Source organism: Miniopterus natalensis, chromosome 3 (genome assembly GCF_054644295.1).
Source record: "Miniopterus natalensis isolate mMinNat1 chromosome 3, mMinNat1.hap1, whole genome shotgun sequence".
Taxonomy (NCBI): domain Eukaryota; kingdom Metazoa; phylum Chordata; class Mammalia; order Chiroptera; family Miniopteridae; genus Miniopterus; species Miniopterus natalensis.
In genome coordinates this window covers 85,460,162-85,484,565 of record NC_142083.1, presented here as the reverse complement: position 1 = coordinate 85,484,565, position 24,404 = coordinate 85,460,162, and the positions used below count along the sequence as shown (strand labels likewise).

The window sequence follows — 24,404 nt, the reverse complement described above, 5'->3', positions numbered from 1 at the left end:
TCCTCTTGTCATGCCAGGAGAGACTCAGGGGGTGAGGGGGAAGCTCAGAGGACAAGAGAGGCAAACAGCCCGGCTCTGGAGTCCTGGCCGTTTCCACCGGGCTCTCACTGCGTCATGGGGAGAGAAGCCTGGAAGGTGGTGTGCCTTCAGGGCCTTCCTTTGCCCTTTTCCATCCCTGATGCATTAAAGAGTTTGAAGGCAGTGTATTAGACCCACCACCCACACCCTGCTTTTGCTTTCACTTGGTGATCTGCCTTGGAGCTCTTTTCAGAACAGCACATGGAAGCGATCTCATTCTTCAAAAGCATGTTTAAGTTTTTAAAAGCAGTTCATTCTAAAGGTACTCTTTTTTATCTTATAGAAAGATAGCAAATGAAAAATAAGGCTTTTTTCTCCCCAATCCCACTCTTAATCTACAGTCAATGAAAGCCACTATCACTGTGTTCTCTTACACTTTTCCAGAATTACTTTTATGCTTGTACCTTCATGAGTGCGCTTGCCCCATACCTCAGGAGCAGCTTCTTGGCCAAGTCTGCTGCCTGGAGCTCAGTTTAACTGCTCAGCTCCACACATCTGTGGAGGGCTCCAGCTGGGTCCTTGTCCCTCTGGGCTGCCATATATGAGGTGAGAAACACCCCTTGGGTTAGCAGGACAGATTCATGTCTAGAGTCAAGGATAACAGAGCACACTGCTCTTACTTCTCAATAATTGTCCTCTTATTATAGAGCACAAGCCAGTTATTGAGGCCTTCCTACCTGCCAGGCACTGATTTACATATTCTATAGGTATCGACTCACTTTGTCCTCAGAATAACTTATAAATATGACTACTCTTCTACCCGTTTTACAGGTTAGGCCTGTGGGACACAGAGAAATCCAGTGATTTGCTCATGATCATACAGTCAAGAAGAGGTGGAACTGGCATTGGATCCTGAGCCATGTGGCTCCAGAGCGCAGGCTCTGTAATCACTGGATTCTCCTACCTCCAGAGGGAGCCCACTGTTTCTTTGAGGACCTTCCTGTGTCTGCTGAACCACTGTAGGGCAGAGCTTCTGGCTCAGAGTCTCACCTTCCCCTTTTACCTTTTAGCTGGCTTTTCCTCGGTCTGGGAGGGTTTCTAGCAGAAAAGCCTTTGAAGTTGGACAGACCTGGACTCATATCCAGTTTGTACATGTGTGACCATGGGCAGCTTGTCCAGCCTCCTCGAGCCTCAGCCTCATCTGTAGAGTAATGGGGGGGGGGGTAAACCCACCCCTGGGGTTGCTCCCCAGACTGATGAAGATTGTCAGAGTGTGAAATCTCTAACAGCGCAGAGCGTGAAGTAAAAGCTCCCTCACTACCTGCACCCTTCTCTGTTCCATTTGGTTCCTCTTCATTTTAACCCACATTCTTAAGCTCTGACCAGTTCAGATTCTATCAGCCCACAAAAGGAAATGTATTCCCTGGGTGTGATGATGTCCTCACCGTTTACTGAGCATCCGCCAGCGCTGGCCATTGTGCCGTATGCTTTACATAATAACTGCCACCACGCCAGGCAGGTTAGTCTCTCTCGCACAGCTGTGTTCTCATGGGGCCCTTCTGAGTCACAAGAGGCACCGTGTCCTGCAGCCTTAGGTGGCTTATATGTTATTAGGGAGAAGGATTGGAGCCACTGGGGGCAGGCATTGGCTGCTTGTGTTTATGCATCAGGCTTTCTCTGGTGTGATGTTCATCTTGGCAACAGTGGATGTTTTTTCTACTGTATATTTGATATCTGGCATCTCAGATTTTTAACTAGGCCTTTATAGCTCCAAAATTACATGCTTTTATGCACCTGTGATTTACCTCAATAGGATGAGCAGCCCTTTTTCTGTAAAGATAATTGAGATCTCTCATGGTGGCATATTTTTGTTCCTGTAACACCACCTCTCATTGTTTTCCAGCACTGCTTTTTTACCTCATTCTGAACAGGAAATGTTCAGGGATCGTTGAAAGACAGGATTTTTTTGTGATTATGCAAACCATGGTAACCATGATGCCTTTTCTCTCTCCCTTCTCCCTCTCCTGATGCCAGGTGCCTGGAGATTTGAGCCAAACATCCGAAGACCAGAGTTTGTCAGATTTTGAAATGTAAGTCCACTATGTCTGCTTATGACGGCCCCTTTAGAAATGGGACTCTGTGGTTTGACTTGAGTCCCAGAAGGACCACCCGGGGAAGTGGAAGTCACTGTTCAAGTACGCACAGGCTGATTTGGTTCTCATAGAGGTGAGGAGTATTCACCTGCAGCCAGAGTCTGGCCTTCAGATGTCTTTTACGTTTCCCCTTCAGTATTGAAAAACAATTTTTTTTTTTTTGGCTGACATTTAAGAGTTGGAAGATATTACATAAAATTTTAAATTTCTATATTTTCTTTAAAAGACAACTCAAATTCCGACAACGCCACAGTCAAAGCTGAGCAGCAGCTGACTCCTTCACATAGGGCAAGTGCTCATCAGTGAACCGCAGTCCCCACTTCTCCCTATTGCCTGACTCTGGCCCACTAATTTATTTCATTGACTGCATGTCTCCTGTGGGAATTTATAGCCCCTGGGTTGTTGGAAACAATAGTTCAATACATTGCTCTGATTTTTTTATTTGATTCAATTCTATCTGGTGTCTCTGCTGATAACTCCTGAGCAATTTAGTTGGTCTTCAGACTGAATATTTCTGATCAGATTGCCTTGGTATTTGGACAGATAATCCCCTTGGGCTGGTAAAGAGAGTGGAGTGGGTCCTGGGTTGAGGCCAGGAAGAACTCCCTCCTCTCTCATTCACTTGCTCTGAGTGGAAGAAGGTTCAGTCTCCTGAGAGAAGGTGTCATCTGGGAAAAGCCTGCTTTTGGAGAGAGGACAGGACATGGGAAAGAGCATTTTGTCAGAACTAGGCTGGCCTGTGTTAAAATCTCAGCTACAGGACTCACATTGGTGTGACCTTGGACATGCCACTTAACCCTGCTGGGCCTGAGTCTCCCCATTCATAAGAGGAGGATCATGATACCAGCCTTACAGGGTCGTGGTGGCCATTAGAGTGAAATTATGAAAAGCGCGGAGGGTGTCTAGAGGCCTCTCAGTGATTGGGTGGCTGCAGTGGAGGTGCCGGTGGCAGTTAGGTTGGGAGGGGGAGGAGGTCCATGTGGTGAAGAAGTGAAGGATGAAACCAAGGGCGAGTGCAGCATGAAGAGGGCCTGGTGGAGGGCCAGGTGGGGACAAGCTGGGAAGACAGGTGAAAGCTGTACAGGAGAATCCCAGAGACCTGTCAGTTGTGAGTGGAAGGGACTCATTATTAAAGTAAGAATTTATCAAGCACCTCCTGCAGGGTGGTGTCATGTCAGGTCCTTGGTGGAGGGGACGAATCAGCCACAGTCCCTGCCCTCAAGCAGCCTCTGCCTGGTCCAGTCACATCATCTTTTCCTGGAGGTTGGCAACCTCTTCCAAACTGTGTGCTTATCTCCACTAATGCCAGAAGGATACGCTATTTCCCTCTCTCTAGATGGAGACCCAAATCTTCCTTGTAGCTCACCAAGAAGGCCCTTGCTGACCTGTTTTCCCCCCAGCCCTTTCCTGTCCCCTCCCTTCACACCAGCCACCCTGGCTGACTGGACACTTCTAACTCACTTGGTCTCCCTGACTCAGGATCATTTTTTTTTTTCCTGAGCTCACACTGACACAGTATTTTCTCTGCACTAGGCATTGTCCTAACTCAGTCCCTGCAACAACCCTCTCACATGGATGTTGTCTGCAGATAACAGATTTGAGCCAGGATTCAGACCAGGCAGTCTTGATTTAGACTCTCCACTTCACAAATGTTAATCTCCCTGCCAGAAGCACCTTTCCTAACCTCACCCTCTCCTCTCCAACCTGGCTAACTCTCAGCACTCCCCAAAGCCCTGCCCAAACATTGCTTCCTGAAAGAAGCAGGACCCCCTGGTGTTCACTCTCCTCAGAGCCAGTATTCTTTGGTGGTACCCACAACAATGATAATTAAATAATTTTTGTGTAACAGTTATAAACATATATGCACCTCACAACAGAGCCCAAAACATATCATGTGAAAAATTGACAGAAATGAAGGGGAAAATAGTTTTACAATAATAGTTGGAGACTTCAATACCCCACTTTCGGTGATGGAAAGAACAACTAGAGGGACTAGTGAGGAGACAGAAGACTCGACTGTATCAGGCAGTTAGGTCTAACAAACAGGTATAGAACAGTCCATTGAGCAGCAGCACTCTTCTAGAGGGCACATGGAACATTCTCCAGGGTAGATGGTAGGTTAGGCCACAAAACAAGTCTCAATAATTCTAAAAAGACGGAAATCATACAAAATATCTTCTATGACCACAGTGGAATAATTTTTGTGGGGATTTGTCCCTCCCTCATTAATGAGGGCTGGGGCTACATCTGCTTTCTTCATTGCTCTCTCTAATACCTAGAGAGGTATCTGGCACATAGTAGGTTCTCAATAAATACTTGTTAATGCATGAACATGAGTTTAAAACAAGTGCAAGAGTGAATAAGCAAAGGAATGAGCAGATGAACTAATACCTAGGAGGGGGAGATGGCCATGCAGTCAGTTCTAACATAGTGTGGTAAACGCTCTGAAAGGAGCAAACACCGAACACAGTCGGGGCTGCCTTGCAGTAGCCCTGGGAGGTTGTCCAGCCCTTAGCAATCCAGGAAGGTTAATGAAAACCAGAGTGTTAGTTACACTTCTGCACCCACTCCCCACCTTGACAGAAATGAAAGGCGAACACTTTTAGCATAGTACAATTTTGGGGACCTTTACAGGAAGACTTGCATTAGATATGCAAACCAATTTGGTGGCTCACAATTGCAATTTGTATTTGGAGCCCTGGGGAAGTGATCAATAGTGCTTATTTGAGGAGGTCAGCACTTCAGCTCAGAGCTCAGAAGAAATGTGAGGAGCATTTCTTTGTGAAAATAAAATGCCCTTTACTCTAGCGGTTGTGAGACATGTGAGTCATGGAATCTTCCATGATCAACATCTCAAGTTCAAAGCATAGGATGTGGTGAATTTTTATGAGCTGCTCTTTAGAGAGGAGAGCTTGGGAACAAGTGTTTAGCCCTGGAACAGCTCTAAGTAGAGGCAAGGGATGGACCGTCCCAGCCCCTCCAGAAGTGCACAGTACTGTTTTGACAGCTGTTATGATTACCTTGAAGTTTCAGCAAGTTAACTTATCAGCTCCTCATGAGCTGGATCCAGCCGGGGGGGGGGGGGGGGGGGGGGGGATGGGTGTGTATATCCAGTGACTCTTAAGTTTAAAGCCTTCACAGAAGGCAAAACTGTCACATAACCAAAATAACCCTTGAAGATTTCCTAAATAGCCGATGAGGATTAACTGAGATATATCTACAAAAGCATGGAGCCACAAGTTGTTAGGTACTTGGTAAATGATTTTGTATTTGAATTTAAATCTTGTTTTATTTGAGCCATACACAAAGTTTTTGTTCATGGGATAGTTAAATGAGGAGTCCTTGTACCTGGTATCCTACCTTGTAATTTTTTGTTTTCCCCTCCCCCCACCTCAACAGCTATGGCTCTCATAGCCATGGCTCTTGGTCTCCTGAGCTCTCTCATGGATTCTTATCTTAAAGTGGGGGTGAGAGTCTAAAGTGGGCACAGTGAGGAGGCAGCATGACTCCTCTGGGTGCTCCAGAGACCCTGTGGGCATTACCACAGTGACCCTCCAGTCTCATCAGGGCCTCTGGTTATTATCCCCTTCAGATGAGGAAGCTGAGGCTCATAAATTATGAGCATGGTCACTCAGAACTGAAGGGCAGCTCGTTCTCATTCCAGAATACAAACTGCATATATAAATAAAATATATATAGGGTGTCCCCCCAAAATGTATATATATATCACTTTGAATAATGATAAAGGCAGTGTTTATTAAAATACATTTCCTTTTCAAAATTGAGCTATCAGCTGTTAAAGTGAGTGTGTATTTTTTGGGAACATACTGTATATTAAACTAAGTCCTTTAAAAATAATCTTGGGGGGAACCAAGTAATGAGACTTAAACTGGTCCTTTACCATTAAGTGTTAGAGATGTCATTAATTGTTTGCACATAATGCCTTGTAGAGGAAAAGATAGCTCCCGCCCACTTTTTTTGGTAAATTGAAATGACCAATTTTGACCTTTCCTTTGGTCAGATCAAATCGTGCACTGATCAACGTCTGGATCCCATCAGTGTTTCTCCGGGGCAAAGCAGCGAATGCGTTCCACGTGTATCAGGTAAGCACCTGCTTGTGAGGCTGGCATTGCTGCTGGGGGAGAACTGACACTCGTGTTATGTTATGGTCTTTGCCTTTTGGTAGTGGAGCTCTGGTGCTGTACTTAGCAGGCCACAGCTACAAGCATCAGCATTCCAGCTGCCCAGCTCCTTGAGGAAGTGGTCCTCCATCAGAAGGAGGGAGCCGGTGGAGCTTCTCAAGCTAGTTAGGCCTCTCAGTGTGGCCGTGGCCGCTCAGCCCAGACTGCATGAGCAGAAGTGGGATTTCTTGGCTTTTGCTGGAACGGAAGAGTTCAGGTGTAGCTCTGGCCTCAGAAACGACTGGTTCTATGTCCAGGAATCTGCTGCCATCTCCTGTTTCCCTCTGCTGAGGCCTCCTTTTCAGGCTGGCTCTCCCTGTGGGTTGATGAGGTGGCTCCCAGCAGCGCCGGACTCAGCCTCAGGGTGGTTTCAGCCAAGTCTCCAGCATTTCTCATGGGTCTGTCTTGCATCTCAAGTCCATCCCTAACCCTGGGATTAGGTGATGGACTTCTATGATTGGACAGGTTTGGATCACATGACCACTGCTGGCCCGAGGAAGAGGGACTGGAGTGGGCCTTATCTGACCATGTGTCTGAGAAGGGGAGATGTGGCTCCCCAAATGTAAACGAGACTGCTCTTTCCAAAGAAGGGGCAAGAGGTAGTTGACAAGCAAAAACCTCCTTAGGGTAGAGCTGGCCACCCACTGATTGGGAGTTGAGTGTCTGAGATCATGAGACCTTTGTCTGTTTTGGAGGTGATTTTGCCTCAACGACTAGGACCCTAGTTTTCCATCGTTTCTCTGATTTTCTGATGCCTCTTCCAGCCCTGCCTGTGTTCTTGCCTTGGATCCTGATTTCCAGCCATTGTTGTTCACTTGTCCTGGGACTGTTTTGTTTTCAACTCTTAGCTGAAGCTTGTTCTATTGTCTTCTTGTATCACAACAGTTTTCACTAAGTTTGGTTTTCTTCCCCTTGAGCTCTGTGAAAAGCCTTGAGTTTTGTTGCCGTTTTTCTTAGTGGGGAGTTGACCTGTTGAAGAAGTCATCTCAGATATTCCCCAGAGACAGAGATGGTGAAAAAAATGACATTGCACTTGAAAATAAAAGCCCTGGTTTCAATTTTATGGCCGTAAGTAAACCTTAGTTTTCTCACCTGTGAAATGCAGATAACAATACTTACCTTGGAACCTTCTTATCAGCATTAGAATTATATGGCGCCCAGTAGATGCATAGTTTCATTTCTTGTCCTCTGAAATGATGGCCATGTTTGGACTCTGGGGCAGGTCCAGTGGTGGACATGCGTTACAGAGGAATAAGCGTGAGCATGACATGCACATCTCGCCTAAAACCTCAGGGACAGGTGATTTTGGCAAGGACACTTGCACCGGGAGTCATTTAGCTTCCTTGCTTAGCTGGGCAACACTGGCACTTTAATAATGTGTTAGAGTAGCTAGGTATTCGGGTTGCTCTCAGCTCTGACTTAAAAAGGGGAATTAGATATGACAGATTTCTGAATATCTTCTCTGTCTTTCTCTTTCTATCCCAAACCCCAACAAACACACATATTCCCTTCCAGTTCTGCTTTGCGGTCCTCAGAAAGCTGGGAGGTGTTGCCCTGAGGATGAAAAGAGTGAGGCGATGGCTTTCTTTCTGGGCAAAATGAAAATGTGATATCACTTGAGAGGATTCCCTGACCTTTCATTTTGGACTCTCCCCTTCTTACCCCAGGAAGTGAATTGGCAGGTTTTAGCTTCTGAAAGTCAGTTAGGAAATGAGACGGACACAGCAAATATGCCGTTACCTGGGAGATTGTTTCCACAGCAGTCATAGTGGCTTTCCAGCCTCTCTCCCGAATACGCTGCTTTCAGAGCTTTCCTGGGTGTGGTCCAACCAGTGCACAGGGACTCAGCCAAGATTTCATCCAGCACCCAGGGCAGCTGCAGCCCTCACAGGGGCTCTCTAGAACCTCCCTTGATGCTGGAACGTGTGGAGAAGCACCTCTTGAAGGCAATTGTTTTAATCCTTTTAGCTAATGGTGCTTCTGTTTGGTACCTCTGGAGCAAAAGCTGAATGTGTGTTTTGAAGCTGTTTAGAAAACCTTTGTTACAGTGTTTTTTTTTCTTTTCTTGTTTTTAAGATCATAAATTATATTGAACAGAAGCTGAGTCATTTAAAATACTGGTAGTATTGGACATTATTTTTCTTATAAAAAGATGCATTCTACATAACTCCACAAAAGATAATTTTTAGAGAAACTCATAGCAAAGAATGGTAAAATAGAGGTAAGAAATAAAATATCCGAGTCAGAGAAAATATAAACCAAGAGAATTTCCATTAGGGAAACACTGGAAATCGTATATGGCTCATGAAATTCTACACAGTTGTTCTCATTGATTTGTGAATTTCCTATGGTCTTCCTGGCAGCCAGTGTGAAAATGAAAATGTGTCTATTTTGGATAATTCCACTGATAATGAGAAGAAAATATATCATTTCCTCAAAAGGAGCTTTAAAAGAAATCTCCACACAGCTTTAGGTTGAGTAATAATGAGGGATGTTTTAGATAATACCCTATTACATCCCTGTGACAAGTCCCTGTTGGGTTTTATAAGATCTCCCTCAAAGGAAGCAAGGATATAGCCTCAAAATGAGCATAAGTTCATTTGAAGAGCCGAGATGAAAGGATTGGCATGTGTAGTTTCCTCAGTAAATCTGTGCTGTCCATTATGACAGCCAATAGCCATGTGTGGCAGTTTAAATTTCAATTAATTAAAATTGAATGAAGTTAAAAATTCAGTTCCTCAGGCACACTAGCCACATTTCAAGAGCTGAAGAGCCACATGTGGCCAGTGGCTGCTATTGGACAGTATTAGGCAGAGCAGATCTAGGACATTTCCATCATTGCAGAAAGTGCTATTGGATGGTGATGCTCTGGAATGATGTCTCCCAGAGTGGTGGAAAACAAGATGATTGTATGTGTGCCTGGGTGATTTCAGAAAGACAGAGGCCTGACATTCAATACAACTTCTGCGGGGGAAAGATCACTGGATTTTCAGCCCTTTCATTGCTTGTGATTAGCCAGAGGAAAAAGTCTCCGATCTCCGAGTGGTCACTGTGCCTTTAACACCCGCTAATCTTTCTTTTTAGCAAAGACAGAGGAAGGCTCAGGATCGGAGCCTTTGGCAGGCAACAGACTTACATGTAATCAATTACATTGTTTTGTGTTCATTATATTTAGCTTTACATTTGCTTTCTAGTTAAAGGGGAGAATTCCGTTTTTTCATTTACCATGGTGAAATATAATTCCCTTTTAAAATAAATATAAGTAGAAAGTGATTCAGCTTAAAGAAAAGCACTAAGTAAACAGTAGTGAAAACAGCTGGAACTTTAGGACAGTGCTGTGTGAATGAATAATATTTGGGGAACCCTGATCTAAAGGAATGGATGGATTGTGATAAAACAGTGGTAATAGTAATACTTCTAACACCAGCAGCCGCCTCTCACTGTTCATTCGGTCCTCACAGCAACCCTGAGAGGTGAGCACCCGTATCCCCATTTCATGGATGAGGAAACAAAGGCACAGAGAAGCACCTCATTCTGTAACATGTTTTTTTCAGTCCAAATAGCATTTTGTGACAAGATACCAGTTTGCAGATTCCGTGAATGAGGGAGGGTGGAGTTCACCTCCTTAAGAATCCGAGAGAGATGGGGCAGTTGCTTCATTCTGAAGGGCAGGGCCCAGCCTGACCAAGGTCCTGCCTGCATGGACGTCCTCTGCATCCCTGAGGCAGTGGGCCAACGGCACACCTGCAGCAGAGCCAGGCTGCTTTCTGTAGGAGGGCCCTGGGCCCCCTGCAGACACGTTATATCAAAGCCCTGCTGATCCCAGAGCTGGGCTGAGGTGGCTTGATTTTGGAAAATTGTTGAGGGTAGGTACCGGCTCACAGTGACTGCTCCCGTCATAGAAGGGTTTCAGGGATGCTTCTGAATACATGGTTTCCATGCTCTCCTCCTCTGTTCCGAGGTGAGGGCTGAGTGTTTTCTGGCTCTAAAACTAAGAAATGGCAGCATTTGACTAATTTTCAGAACAAATAAAATTGATGTCCAGAACTTTCTAACTCAAGTTTTCATCCATGAATATTTCTTACACTTCTGGCCCCACTAATGCTTGACTCCTGGCAGACACTAGCCAGAGGTAAAATGATTAAGCAGCAACAAATAAAATGTCAGGAACAGGACTCAGTTCCGAACTGGTCTTGCCCAGTTGTTCTCCCTCTCTCTCTCTCTGAGTGAACACAGTTGTGCTTCCAGGTTTGAGTATCCGTCACTTCCATCTGGTGTAGTTACATCAGTTGTTAATTAGCTAGTTCCTGGTTTCTACCTTTGTAAATGTTTGATGTTATTCCCCAAATGCCCTGACTTACAAACAAGTTTGAGGCCCACTGTGTTAATATCCTACCACAGTGTTTATAAAGGCAGCTAGACCTTAAAACAACCCTCCTATTTCTTTCTTAAGCAAATATTGCAGCCACTAAATTGGTCTGAGCCCTTAGGTCTTTCCCTTTGAGAAGAGCCATTCACTCTAAGTACAGCTGGAATGGGGCCTCTATGTGGGATTAATTTCAGCCTTTGAATTTAGCCACCAGAAACACTGGCTGCTGTACAATATCCCATTTGCACAGCACAACTAATTAGGTCTCCTTTGTAAAGAGGTTGCTTTATTTCAGCAAAGCTTTTTCCTTCTAGAAGAAGTCCCCTTTGCCGGAGAGCCCAGGCTTGGCTTGGAGGAGAGGTGCTCCCCCAGGAAGTCCCACCGAATGTGTGAGGTCTCCCTTCCCCCCAGGAGGAAATCCTAGGTTCATTATAGCGCAGGGTATTTATATATGCGACACAGGGAACATCCATTGTTTTCCTGTTTATCATAGGTCACGGGGTCCAGCTGGGCTGTGTGGGGCTGTGCGTAGTTTGGAGGATGGTGGTGGTTTTGCTCTTTGTGCTTTCGGGTTTCCGAGCTCTTCCTTTTCATCTTTTGTAAGAAGGCTTCCCCTCGGGCCCTCCGGTTCCCTTTTCCCTGCGCTGTGTCTCTGTGCTTGCTGGCTGTGTAGCTCTGTGGAGAGGGAGGACTTCATTAAGTGCGGAAGGATGAAATGGTTGTGCCAAGTGCAGAGCCGGGCACCGCTGCGGTAAACATGCACCGCTGGAAGCTCGGCCCTGGAAGGTACCTGCCGGACTGGGAGAAACTGGGATCACTTCCGACGCCAAAGTTTCTGTTATTCACGTCTCATCCTTCCTGCCATACCTGCTGTGTGCAAGGCAGGCAGGACGGCAGTGTGGGTTTGATTTCCGAGTTTCATTCCAGCCAGTGCTGGCTTAGGTGCTGCATAATAAGCAGAACCACGCGAGCCTTTGCCTCTGTTCTTGCTCACTCCTTCCTCCAGAACTTTCCATCCCTCAAAGTCAAGCACCTCAGCACCTCTGAGGACTACAGCCCATTGACCTCCAGCTGTTCTAGGAGTGCTCAAGTCTCCTGGGAAAGCCTGATAAAGGCAAAAAACTAACAAAACACCAAAAGTCTGATTTTCTCTCCTTGAATGTATGTGTCACTATTATTTTCTGTTGCTGTATTTAGATTTTCCAGACGGGAGGAACTTTCTTTTTCTGTCACAGTGTAGTTCCTTTATTCATCTCAGAGCTGTTTGGTGAGGGCCTGCCGTATGCCAGGCATATGTTGAACTCTGCATTGCTGGTGGTGAACAGACTTGACCTTGAGCTTGCCTAACAACCTTACCTTCCAGTGGGAGACATGCTGTGGAATAAACAACATTCTCTCATGATAGGGACTGAAGAGAGACGTGTGGGGGGAGGGACGGCTGCCACTCAGTTTGCAGAGTGACAATGTGTGATGATGGATAAATGTTTAACACAGTGCCTGGCACACAGCTACTGTGTGAGTGCTACCTTCAGTTACCTCATAACCTAGAAGTAAACGCAATGAGAAGTTCTCCTGTTTAATTGAACGTCCCTGGCCCATTTGTGTGTTCAAATAAGCCTTTATTTAGCATTTACTTGATCAAGGGCTCCACAGCAGCTGCCTCAAGGGCTACAAGGAGCAAGATGCCTTTGTCCTCAGGGCAGTGTCTGTGCAGGGCTCCCTGGAGGCTTTGCAGAGGGCAAGCTCTTCCTGCTAGGAGCCCAGTGCACAGAAAACAAAATCTAGCATCTTGATTAACTTCCCAAATAGGACTCCCTAGAGGCCTGAAGGGATTGATGCCCAGGCCCCAGTACGTTATAGTTTTGCCAGCTGAGTTTAGTGTGGTTTTGAATTTAAGTACAGTCAGTACTGGGTGAGTAGTCAACTGGATCCCTGGCATTATTCACCAGTATCTCTGAGGTGCCTGCACATGATCCCACAGCTTCATCACCTTCTCTGCCTCCTCCCCCGAGAGGTTCCCCAGGTGGCATCACAGATTGATACGGTCTTTTTGTCTGGAGCCACGAGCCCCACGGTGTGCAGGTTTGGATGAGCAAACACCTATATATTCTCGGTGTCAGTGCTGGATTTGTAGCTGGACTGGCCTTGGTACCACCTCCAGGTCTGGTATACTGGCCCATCTTCTTCACAGTGCACTGCAACTGGTATTTGGTTGTTGTTGATGACATCAAGGAGATCTGCTTCCAGATCTGCTCTGTGAACTCTCTGTCCTCACTAAGGCTTTCTCTGGTGGTGAGTTGGCACAAGGTCTCATATTGGACGTTTAGGACATCTCCATCTCCATTTCTCACCTGGCATAGAAATGGGCTCTAGTGAATGTATTGAGTGTTAAGTACAGGTGTACCTTGGAGGTATTGCCAGGTGAGTTCCAGATCACTGTAATAAAGCATATCACAGGAAATATTTGGTTTCCCAGTGCATATAAAACTTACGTTCACACAGTACTGTAGTCTAGTAAGTGTACAATAGCATTATATCTAAAATGTATAGACCTTAATTAAAAATATTTTCTGGCTAAAAAAAAAAAAAAGGCTAACCATAACCTGAGCCTTCAGTGAGTCATAATCTTTATGCTGCTGGAGGGTCTTACCTTCAATTAGAAAAATCACAATCGGTGAAGCTCAATAAAATGAGTTCTGCTCATATTGTATTAGGAATGCTTTTGACTGCAACAGATTATCACACTCAGTTGACTTAAGCAACAGGAGCAAATGCACATGAGAGAAAGTTGAGGAGGGAAGTATTCCACTGCTCAGTGGCATCCAGGCCTTGGGTGAGCCTGTCCTGAGATTCCCCTGGTTTCCCCTCTCAGGGCTGGGGAACGGCTTCCAGAGCTCTTAGCACTTTCTCATCACAAGACCACGTTCATGTTGGAAAGAGGGGAAGTGTCTACTTACACATGTTCTTTTAGCAGAAGGAAAATCTTTTCCTGAAGCCCTTCTGTGGCCCTCCCTTAGATCCCACTGACCCAGATCCTTCTATAGCAGAAGGGAAGCTGGGAGAATGAGCATCTGCTGGCAGGTGAGATGGTGGGAGTTCCCATTGGGTAGGCAGACAGTGGCCTATGCCATAGGCACTTTCATGCACGTTGTCACTTAATCCTTTCATCCACCTATGAGGAAGGCACTGTTGTCATCACCCGTTTTATCAATGAGGAAGCTGTGACTCCATGGGTCACACACAGGGATCCGCCTTGTTCCTCTCTTTCTCTCTCCATGAAGTCACTGCCTATCCCATGGGAAGGCACCACAATACATGTTCCAATGAAATGAACTCATTTCTATCACTTGTTTCCTCCAAGGAATTCTGCCCACAGTTTCATTGACCCATCACTCACTGTCAAAACTCCCATGAGCAGTTGATATTGGTGACAAGGTAATATTCTCATAGAGTAGAGAGCTGCAAGGAGCAGAGTGTGGAATTAATGGGTCCCTGGGAACTTGAGAAATTCATTAAGGCAGAGACTTTCAACCTAAATTTATAAGGTTGTAGAGTATTAGAGTTTGAAGAAAATGGAGAGCTAACCTCTGAGTGAGAGAGTGTGTGTGTGTGTGTGTGTGTATTGTAAGATGTATTCGGTGCTATAACTTTATATTTGGAAAGCTGGAAAAAAGCAGTCTGTAGGTGAGGTGGACACACCATCCTGACAGGTGGACTCTCCAGGTTTAATTCCCCTTCCATGTTGATTTTTCTATATGAGGAACTGAAAGGAGGGATTTGTAAAAGATCACACTGCCGGTGGTGCATAGAGTAGAACATGGATGTGCTACTTTTGAACTCTTTGTCCTTCTGCTCTGTTTTAGGACCACCTCACCCTCTCTCCCTTTCCTAAGTCACAGTGCCCCCAAATCACTCAGGTTTTACCCAGAGAGCTGCTCAGGGCACTTCTTACTTCGTTAGGTGACTTAGAAGGCTAGAGTGTGGTCCTAATAAGTTTGCTCATCATGGAGATTGGCAGGTTTTGTTTTTTCTCTGTCGTCACAGGTGTCACTTGCTGAGTATCTGGACTGAGTTGGGAAGGGAGGAGTTTACCGGGAAAGATACATCTGTGAATGAAGCAGCTGAGTTCTGATGGAGCAGGTGAACGTTAATGACAGCATTGATTGTTTCAAACGGGGGTGCACAGAAACAGTAAAGGGCACAGCCAAGCCACCCTTCCTGACACGGTGGTGGTGTCTCCTGTTTGTAGGCAAACTATCTTTGCGATGATAGTTAGCATCCCTGGGAACCAACACAACGGCAGGGGGCAGGACAGGGGGCATGTACAGGAGAGCTATGGGAGGGGAACAGAGCACTTGACCTAACCAGTGGAGACCAGAGTGCAGTGATCTCCCCTGGGAGACCTGAGGTGCGAAGGGGTGAGCCAGGTGGAGTGGAAGGCTGCAGGGAAAGCATTACAGTGGAGAGAAGGCGGATGTGAAGACACAGTAGAGAGGCTCCATGGAAAGAGGCGGGAGGAAGTGAGGGGAACCCAACCATGGGGTGGCAGGCAGAGCCCGTTTCCAGGTGCCCCTTGAATGTGAAACCCCCTGGTCTCAGGAAGGCGTGCTACACAGGGGGTCTAGAGCCCTGGCTGCAGGCCCACCTACCTCTGTGTATCTTGGCCAAATCACTTCCCCCCATGGGCCTCTGTCTCCTCCAGTCTGATCAGATGGTCTCTGAGGCCCCCTGAGCCGAGACTCCCCAGGCCCCTGAGGAAGCCTGCCTGGATTCCCTGCTCCAGGCCTACTGTCCCCGCCTTCTCAGCCTACCTTTGATGGAGAAACCGGGAGAGGAAGGGACAGTGGCACCTCTGAGGCAGAAGGAGGGGGTTGGTTCTACTCTGCAGTGCAGCAGAAGCAGCCTTGCTCGCCGCTTCCCTCCAAGCCATGGGCAGACAGTGGGCATGGATGGGCACACATGCTGGATGGGCCTCAGATCAGGAGCCACAGCCCCACCCTTCTTACATAGGCCTGTGGCTGTCACAGCTGCCTCGCTGGCCGAGTTACCATCCTCACTTACTGCATTTAGAGGGTGGTGTCAGGTTTCCCACGAGGCAGGATGTGGATAACTACATGTAAAAGTGAGAGGGGCGTTAGAGTCATTCTTTTCATTGTAGTGCATTAAGCATGGCTTCAGTGGGCCCTCGTTAGTGTTGTCATCATGTCCTCCCTCCACCTCCCCCGTTAGAGAAACAGAAACCTAAGGAAGACTAAGTTGGCTGCAGTAGTCACCTGTGTCTTCCTCTAGCAAGCCTCTTCCTGGTGCCCACTCACAAGGCAGCTGGCCCTTTCCTGTCCCCTTGTCTGAGGGGAGATTTCTGGTGAAAGTAGAAGTGTCAACAAAGACATCTCCCTGCCTGACTTGCTTGTCAAAAGCCTAAACTTTTCGTTTTTTAAAGAGAGACTTATTTGCATTTTTGTTGGCTTAAGGACACAGGTGGGGGGGGGGTTGCGGAAAAGGGACTGAAGTGCCACATGGCAGGGTGCCAGGATGGCAAGACCTCTGGGGAGTCTGGGGCCCCAGCCTGGGCAGAACCCTAGCCTGCCTGCATGGTGTGGGGACAGAAAACCAGGCAGAACCCCACAGACTGGCAGCAAGTGTGCTAGAGTCTGCAGGTCAGAGGCCCCTCTGGCTGGTCTAGACACCATGCACTGTCCTGTAGGCCAGGGATGGGGACAGGACCCAGTAATGGCTGAGGTGGACTTTCCCACCCACTCGGCAGGACCATCTTGGAATCTTGACTGAAATGCAATCAACAGTTACTTCTAGAAGCTTTGACACCCACCTCAAGCACCGTATATGTTTGAATGAGTCTTGTAATTACACAGGAAGGACAGGCTGTCATTTCTCCCTACCCCTTTGTCTGAACAAAATATAAAAATTAAAAAGAATTCCAAGATGAATTAATTCAGCCGTGAAGGTCTTGCAGGAGGGTTATTTGCGTCTCAGGATGCTGCACAGTCTAAGGCCCAGTGTCTGCATCCATCAACCTTCCATCCCACCTGCTGACAGCGGCCAGCTGTCATTTGCAGCAGGAAGAATGTGGTGCCCAACCTCCCAGGACATTACCTTGCTCCTTCAGGGGATGAAATAAGGCTGGGACAGGGAACTTGGTCAGGGCTGACAGGTAGATGGATTCTTCTCCCCATCCAGTCTCCACAGAGAAAAGATGGCACGTTCCGTAAAGTATAATGCCGTGAGTCTCATGCTGCCCAACCCAGGCGGGAAAAGCCCAGTCTTGTCTTTAATACAGGAGTGGGGAATGTCCAGCCCATGGCAACCATAGGCAGGACTCAAAATCCAATAAATTTAGGAGCTTTTCATAGCTAATTTTTAAGTTGATAATTTTGTATGGCCTGCAACTGATGTTATAAATATCCAAATGGCCCTTGGCAGAAAAACGTTTCCCCACCGCTGCAATATATCCCAAATGGTTTGATTGTTTCTATGGAGTGGTGCAAGCGATGGCCATTAAATTCATATCTCCCCTGGGGAGGAGCTCTGGCCAGAGGACAGGACAGGAAATCTGGAAAACTTGTCTGGGAGCCTTGGTGATGGAGTGAGCGGCTACTTACCCAGTGTGGTCAGGGCCTCCCTTTCTCTCTCACGCCTGTCCCCTGCCTTGGCAGGTGGGCTTGAAGACACAGAGCTTGTGTCTCATTTCGAGCCCCTCATGTGGGCCTTTTGGAGGCTGAGAAAACTGGAACAGGCCGTGCCCTGCTCACAGAGTCCAAATCAGAAATGCTGCTAATGGGCCCTTCCCCTCAAACGTCCTGTCTCTGCTTTTCTTACTCTTTTCCCTCCAGTCCACTCAGCACAGAGACAAGGAAAGCCCAGGAGTTTGGGGAGTCATTTATTCATTCATTCATCAAACACTCATACTCAGATTTAGAGGGCCCTGATTCCAGAGTGAGCTCTAATGGAAGCTGCCTGTTTCCAGGGTGCATGCGCCTCCTTTGCGCTGCCTGGCTGTCTGAGGGCCAGGGGGGATGGCGACCTCCCTCTGGGACACTGCACTGGAAGAGGGACTAGGATATCAGAGGGGAGGGGTCTTCTCATTTCCTCCTCCTTCAGTCTTTGCTACCGATTCTTCTCATTCCTCATTGTTCTCCCCCCTCCTCTCCCTGCCTCCTTTTCTTTCTTTTTTAAAAATATATCTTTATTGATTTCAGAGAGAGGAAAAGGGAGGTGGAGAGAGAGAGAGAAACATTAATGATGAGAGAGTCATTGATCGGCTGCTTCCTGCATGCCCCTGACTGGGGATCGAGCCCGCAACCCGGGCATGTGCCCTGACCGGGAATCGAACCGAGATCTCCTGGATCCTAGGTGAACGCTCAACCGCTGAGCCACGCCCGGCCAGGCTCCCTGCCCCCTTTTCTAGTTTTCCCCTCTCTCTCATTCCGCTTCCCTCTCTCCTCTCCCTTCTCCTTTCCTCCTTTCACCACCACCTTTTCTCCTGTGCCCCTCTCTCTCCTCTGTTCTGTCTCCTTTCTCTCCCCCCACTTCTTTTCCTCCTGTCCTCCTCCCCTTCCTTCCCTTCCCTCCTCTCCCCTTGCCCAGTCCACGTCCTCAGCTCAGAGAGGAAACTGTAACTCGCTGTACCCGCCCATTTTTCTCAGGCCCTGGACAGAGAGGCTCTGTAGGCCACAGGTAGTGAGTGTTTCCTACCTTCAGTCAAGGAGAGCTTCTTGGATTCGTCTTTCTCTAGGTTGGGGTGCCGACTTTCTCCTTTGAGCTTTTGGGAAGTGGGAGGGGAAGGGGGATGGTTTTCTCCTAGAAGCCTGAGTCACCATGCCCGTGTGGCAGCCCTGAGCTGCCTGCTGTGGGGGTGGGTTTGAAAGCAGAGGGTCCCAGCATGCTGGAAGGTGGACCCTGGCATGATTACCTGGTCACTCTTAATCATGTTTGCCTCCAACTTTTTAATGACCAATTCATGTTCTAATACAGACTTAAAATAAGTGTTAATTGGTTGGTGATGTTTTTGTGCTTGAAATGGGAGGAACTTAATTGCTTTTCATCAATTGCTGTAAAACCACATGCCAGCACCCCCTAAATTAACCTGATCAGCAAAGAAAACAGATCTCCAATCATAACATGAATCAGATAATGGATATTTTTATTGACCGTGATTAATTTTTTTGGTCAAAATATTGTTTTCCAAGTGGAGCAGACAGGAAGGGAAAGAGGGCCTGTTTCATCTGGTTGTGGTCTCAGAGTTTCCGAGCATGGTTTGGTCATCTGCACCAGTTTCTGGGGTTTTCTCTGTGTTTCTGGGTTTTTTTCTGCATGCCTGATAAATTTTGGTCCTGACACTTTGGGGTCTCCTGCTCAGAGTCTGTTCAGATGTCTCTTCTCCGAGAAACTTTCCTTCCATCACCAGGAGCAGCCATTGTAAACTTCCCAAAACTAGTCCGATGTTTCTTACAAGACCCAAGGCAGGGGGTGGGTGGGTGGCATGCAGGGATGCTGCTTGACATCCTACGACACACAGGACAGCCCCCACAACAATGGCCTGACCCAACACCTTGGCAGTTTAGTAGCCAAGAAACCCTGGTCAGTTGTGAGCAGTGGCAGTGTCGTTGAGTTCTGCTGCTTCCATTCACTGGTCCTCGTGCTTTTCCCTGTGGGTAGGTTTGCACGGGGAGCTGTGTCTTGGTCCAAGGGCTGATGATAGTGGCTGAATCTGAGCAGTCCCGGGTACCTGGATGGACAAGGCCCTCTGGGTGCAGCATCTCATTGGCAGGATGCGGCCTGCTCCTGTGATGGGATCCCCGTTCACATCCAGACCAGGGCTCCTCAAACTGGGACAGTGTGGGAGACTAGTTGACCACTGATTCTTCTAACCGAGACACTAATTCTGATCTACACCTGTACTTTCTTGGTTGAAGGAGAAAGAAACCTGGGTCAAACTGGCTTAATGGAAAAGCTCAGTGCCATGAGGACTCAGTCTCCCAGCTTTTGAGAGTTGCTTTGCTCTGTGTTGGCTCTCTTCACAGCCAGGTTGCAGCAGGGCATCTGCAGGCAGCTCCAGGCTGACATCCCCTCAGCTCAGCTGCCCAGGTGGAAAAGGCCTGTTTCTTCGATTTCTCCCAGTGTTGCCAACAGTCCTGGAATTGATTCTCATTGACTCACTTGTGTGGGCCATACCCTTGCCTGCTAGTCACTGTGGGATGAGGCTGTGCTTTCAGGTCATGTACCTACTACTCCCAGAGCAGCAGGTCAGTGGGAGAGGGGTGCTGCCCCAGAGGAAAAGGAGGGTGCTCTTGCCAGCGGGAAGGGGATGCTGTCAGATGGCCAAACGGCGCACGTCCACTGAAGTCTCCAGGCTGCTTCCAGCCCAGGCCTGGCGCGGGAGCCGCTTTGGTGACATTTATGTATCTCTGCACCAGGGTTTCTCAGCAGCAGCACAGTTGACATTATGGGTTGGATAATTCTTCATTGTGGAGGCTCACATGTGCATTATAGAATGCTGAGCAGAACCCCTGGCCCCCACCTGGTAGCTCCCACACCCTTCTCCTTAGTTGTGATGATGACCCAGGGGGTCTCCAAACATTGCAAAATGTCCCCTCGGGGCACAGTTGCTCCTGGTTGAGAACTGCTGCTTTTCATGGATCCACTGAATGTTGTTATGGTTTTATTTGTTCTTTTGGACATAAATGAGATCATATAATACAAGCCTTCCTCCTCAGTACATTGATCTCTCTCCTTACTCTTAAACTTCCGCAGATGGATTATTTCCTGGTCTGAGAGAACCATTATTTATGTAGCTGTTCTGATGATGGACACTCAAGACTGTTTTATTGAGTGTTTTCATTGTAAACAGAGCTGTCAAAATTGTCCTTGTATAGACCTCTTTGTACACATTCCAGGTATTTCTCTAGGATAACTAGCTAGAAATGGATTTGCTGAGGGGAAGAGTATCCACATTTTTTATTTTAACAGGCCCATACAGATTGCTGACGTTGGGTATATCAATCTGTTAAATTTTACCAATTTGATAGAGGGGAAAAAATTACATTTCATTGGTGTTTGAATTTGCATTTTCCTGATTAGTTGTGAGGTTGAGTGAACATCTGTGCTTTAATTTGTCATTTGTATTTTTATTTGGCAAATTGCCTACTTGTGTCCTTGTCCCATTGTTTTACGGTATTCATTATTTTCCTGTCAATTACTATCCTTTACATGGTAATCCTTTGTATTCTATGTTTCCATCTCTTGCTTGTTACTAACTTTACTTAGTATTGAGTGTTCTTTTGTTTTTTGTTCTCTAAATTGGGGAGCAAGTTGTTTCTTGGCTGACCTGCTGGGGTACTGCTGTGCCTTACTTCATTTCATTGTTGCAGTAGCCTGAGCTTTTGCAAACATTCTTTCCATTTTAGAGGTGGAGAAAGAGAGGTTTGGAATGGTTAGTAAATAACTTGTCCAAGATGATACAGCTCAAAAGCATCAGAGCCAGAGTCACTGCTGGTGTCTCCACCCCGAGTATAGGGTTTTTACCCGGACTTCCAGCTGCCTTCAGAGGACAGAATGGAAATGAGCAGGTAGAAGTTGGAAAAATAGGTTTGGCTCATTTGTCGATCTCTCTGACCAACCGTCTGTTCATCTGTTTCTTTCAATCCAGTCATCCTGCCGTGGGCTAGGTGGGATGTAGTTGCAAAGGACAGAGACACAGTCTTGGTTGTTGACTACTTGATTTAAGGAAAACTGAATGTGAAGAACTGTTCAAAGGCAGGTGGTCTTTCCAAGTACTGATATTGACCCACAGCCACATATGACCCCTGACCCATGCAGGAGGGACCAGATGACTGCTGCAGCCCCTTTCCAAGTTTATAAGTTTGTAAAATCTTTACTTACTCTCAGATCTGCTGGTCAACATACGCAAAAAGGAACCCTCACCACTCTCTGTCATTGTTGGTTTCACTGTCAGAACATGACAAGTTCTGTACACAAGTACCCCTCCATCTTGAGGCTGACCCAGCTGCAAGAAGCAGCCAGTATGCTGACTGACCTCAGCTGGGGCTCTCTCTGAGCTCTCTTTGAGCTCTTTGCAGCTGTCAGAGGTAGAACTACAGATTAAAGACTTGACCCTAAACCAAGGTGCCCAGAGTAGGGTGTGTGGCTTGACTAAAGCCAGAGGCTTTGGCTCTCCTGCAATCAGCATGTTCATAACCACCACATTTATGTCCCTAGCCTGGCCCTAGTGGCCCCTGAATTCTAGACCCAGGCCCCTGGGGTGCCACCATATGCAGGCTGTGACCTGTCGTTCCATTAGGTGTTGCTCACCCAAACACCTGCTCCTCACCCAGTCAGTCAGCTCTGTGAAGCCACAGATGTGTCAGTTTTGTTCACTGCTACATCCCCAGTGCCTAGAACATGGAAGGCAAAGTCATTGCATATTTACTGACTGACTGACTGAATAGCCATTCTAGTGGGAGGCACCTGACTTGTCACCTTGATGTCATACTCTTTTTTTTAAAAAAAATATATCTTTATTGATTTCAGAGAGAGGAAAGGAGAGGGAGAGAGAGAGATAGAAACACCAATGATGAGAGAGTCATTGATCGGCTGCCTCCTGCATGACCCGGGGAATCGAACCCTGATCACCTGGATCCTAGGTTGACTCTCAGCCGCTGAGCCACGCCGGGCCAGGAGATGTCATACTTTTGACTTCAGTTCTCCAACTTAGTACATCCTGATAGGAACCTCTCTCCAGAGTTCTCACTTTGGATTTGTTATAAAACTTTCCTAAACTCCCAGGCCCTCCTAGATCATTTCTCTTACCATTCAAGTTCAGCCTTGCCTCAGTTTCCTCACTGATTCAAACAAACTTCCTCATTGTTTGTAGCAAGCCCAGCCCTGTTTCAGAAAGTTTCACCTGCCCCAGGTACTATGCTGCCTTGTGGTATAGTTTCTCTAGAGTTCAGTGGTCCAGGGAAGCCCAGACCTCCAGCTGTAATCCCATATCACCTTTATATACTCAGGGACTCCCTCCCAGCACTTGCTCCAATACTTTAGGTATTGGGAGTAAGAATTCAGGGTCAGCAAATGGGCCTTTATGAAGGTCGGAGACTTAAGGATTTGTTGAGCTCCTCCTGAGTCAGGCACTATGCTTGGTCCTGGGGATGCATCGACGAACATTTTAGACATGACCCCTCCCCCATTGGAGCTCACAGTCTTGTCAGAGAAAAGATTTTAAACATAGTGTAAAGATAATATACAGATAAATATATGGTTACAAACTGTATGTACTCTGAAGGAATACTAAACAGGGTTCTCAAGATTACAAGAGGGGCTCAGTTAAGTTGGGGTAAGAAGGGATCTTTGAGGGCATCTGTTCATTCCTGAAAGATGATTTAGGGTTAAGCAAAAGGAATACTAAACAGGGTTCTCAAGATTACAAGAGGGGCTCAGTTAAATTGGGGTAAGAAGGGATCTTTGAGGGCATCTGTTCATTCCTGAAAGATGATTTAGGGTTAAGCAAACAGAGACAAGATATTTCAGGCAGAGGGAATGGTATATACAAAACCCTTGAGGTAGGAAAGAACATGGTGCATTAGAGGAATGAAGAGGCTGGTGTGGCTGGTGTGGAGTGAGTGAGTGGGGGAGAAGTGGGAGATGGGCTTAGGGCACTGTAGGTGGCTGGGTCTTTCAAGGCCTTGTAGGGGAGTCTGTCTGTCTGTCTACCCATCTATCCACTTACCCACCCACCCACCTACTTGCCTACCTGATCACTATTGCAGGAAACCAGGTGAGAGAGAATGGGGGTTAGACATGTGAAGTGGCAATGGAGAGGAGAGGAGGTGACATATCTGAGATGTAAGTTTACCAGGCTTCCTGGGTACCTGAGATAGTGGTTCCGATGTGGACTCTAGAAACACTCGAGGTCGAAACCCAGATCTGCCCCTTAGTTCATAGTTGGGATAGTTGGAAGACCTTTTATGATGGAACATCTTTTATCTTGTCGAAGTCACAATTTTTTCACCTTTAAAATAGGGATACTACTCCCTTTCCAGGGTTGCCGTGAGCATTAAACGAAAGCATGTCACTGGAGCACTTAGCACAGGGCCTGGCCTATTCAGTGAACTGAAAGGACCCAGTAAGTACAGCCACTGTTACCATTTGCTCACCAAGCAAGCACATACCTCCATGGGAACACGTGTGCTATGAACTGAAAGACCTGTGTGTGATGCGAGTCTTCCCATCACACATGTGCACTCACAGACCTGCAGTAGCCCAGAGCCTTAGAACTATGTTCCTTTCCAGCAGGGAACCCAGAACCCATGCCACCCTGTCTTTCCTTCCAGCTAGCTGATTTAGTGTTTGGACCACTTGTCTGCCTGTCCCTCCTTTGGTCTCAGATTTAATTGAGATGAGACCTGAACTGCGGTCTGGAGCTTCTGAGCTGGGTCATGCCAAGCTGCAGGTTCCTCATCTGAAAATGGTGATGCTGCTCACCTGATGTTCACCCTCAGGTTGTGGGAGGCAGCAGGTGGAAGCAGTTTGCAAGCAATTAGGCAGCTGTTCGAATGTCAGCTATTATGATTTATGTTTATGTGATGAATGTTTTCCCAAGGCCTGCGGCACAGGAATAATTATTTTATTTCTGTGTGTAAAAAACCGACCCTGTGCATTGGTAAGCGC

General features: G+C 47.0%; 1 protein-coding gene across 1 annotated transcript in view; it reads left to right on the top strand.

Annotated features, from left to right (window-relative positions):
- SNX29 (sorting nexin 29) overlaps positions 1-24,404 on the top strand; it is a 458,514-nt gene that overhangs the window by 322,628 nt on the left and 111,482 nt on the right. Inside the window, exons 17-18 of the mRNA XM_016197611.2 lie at positions 2,053-2,108; positions 6,193-6,274. Coding sequence (XP_016053097.2) covers positions 2,053-2,108; positions 6,193-6,274 — 138 coding nt within the window. The remainder of the gene's footprint in view (positions 1-2,052; positions 2,109-6,192; positions 6,275-24,404) is intronic.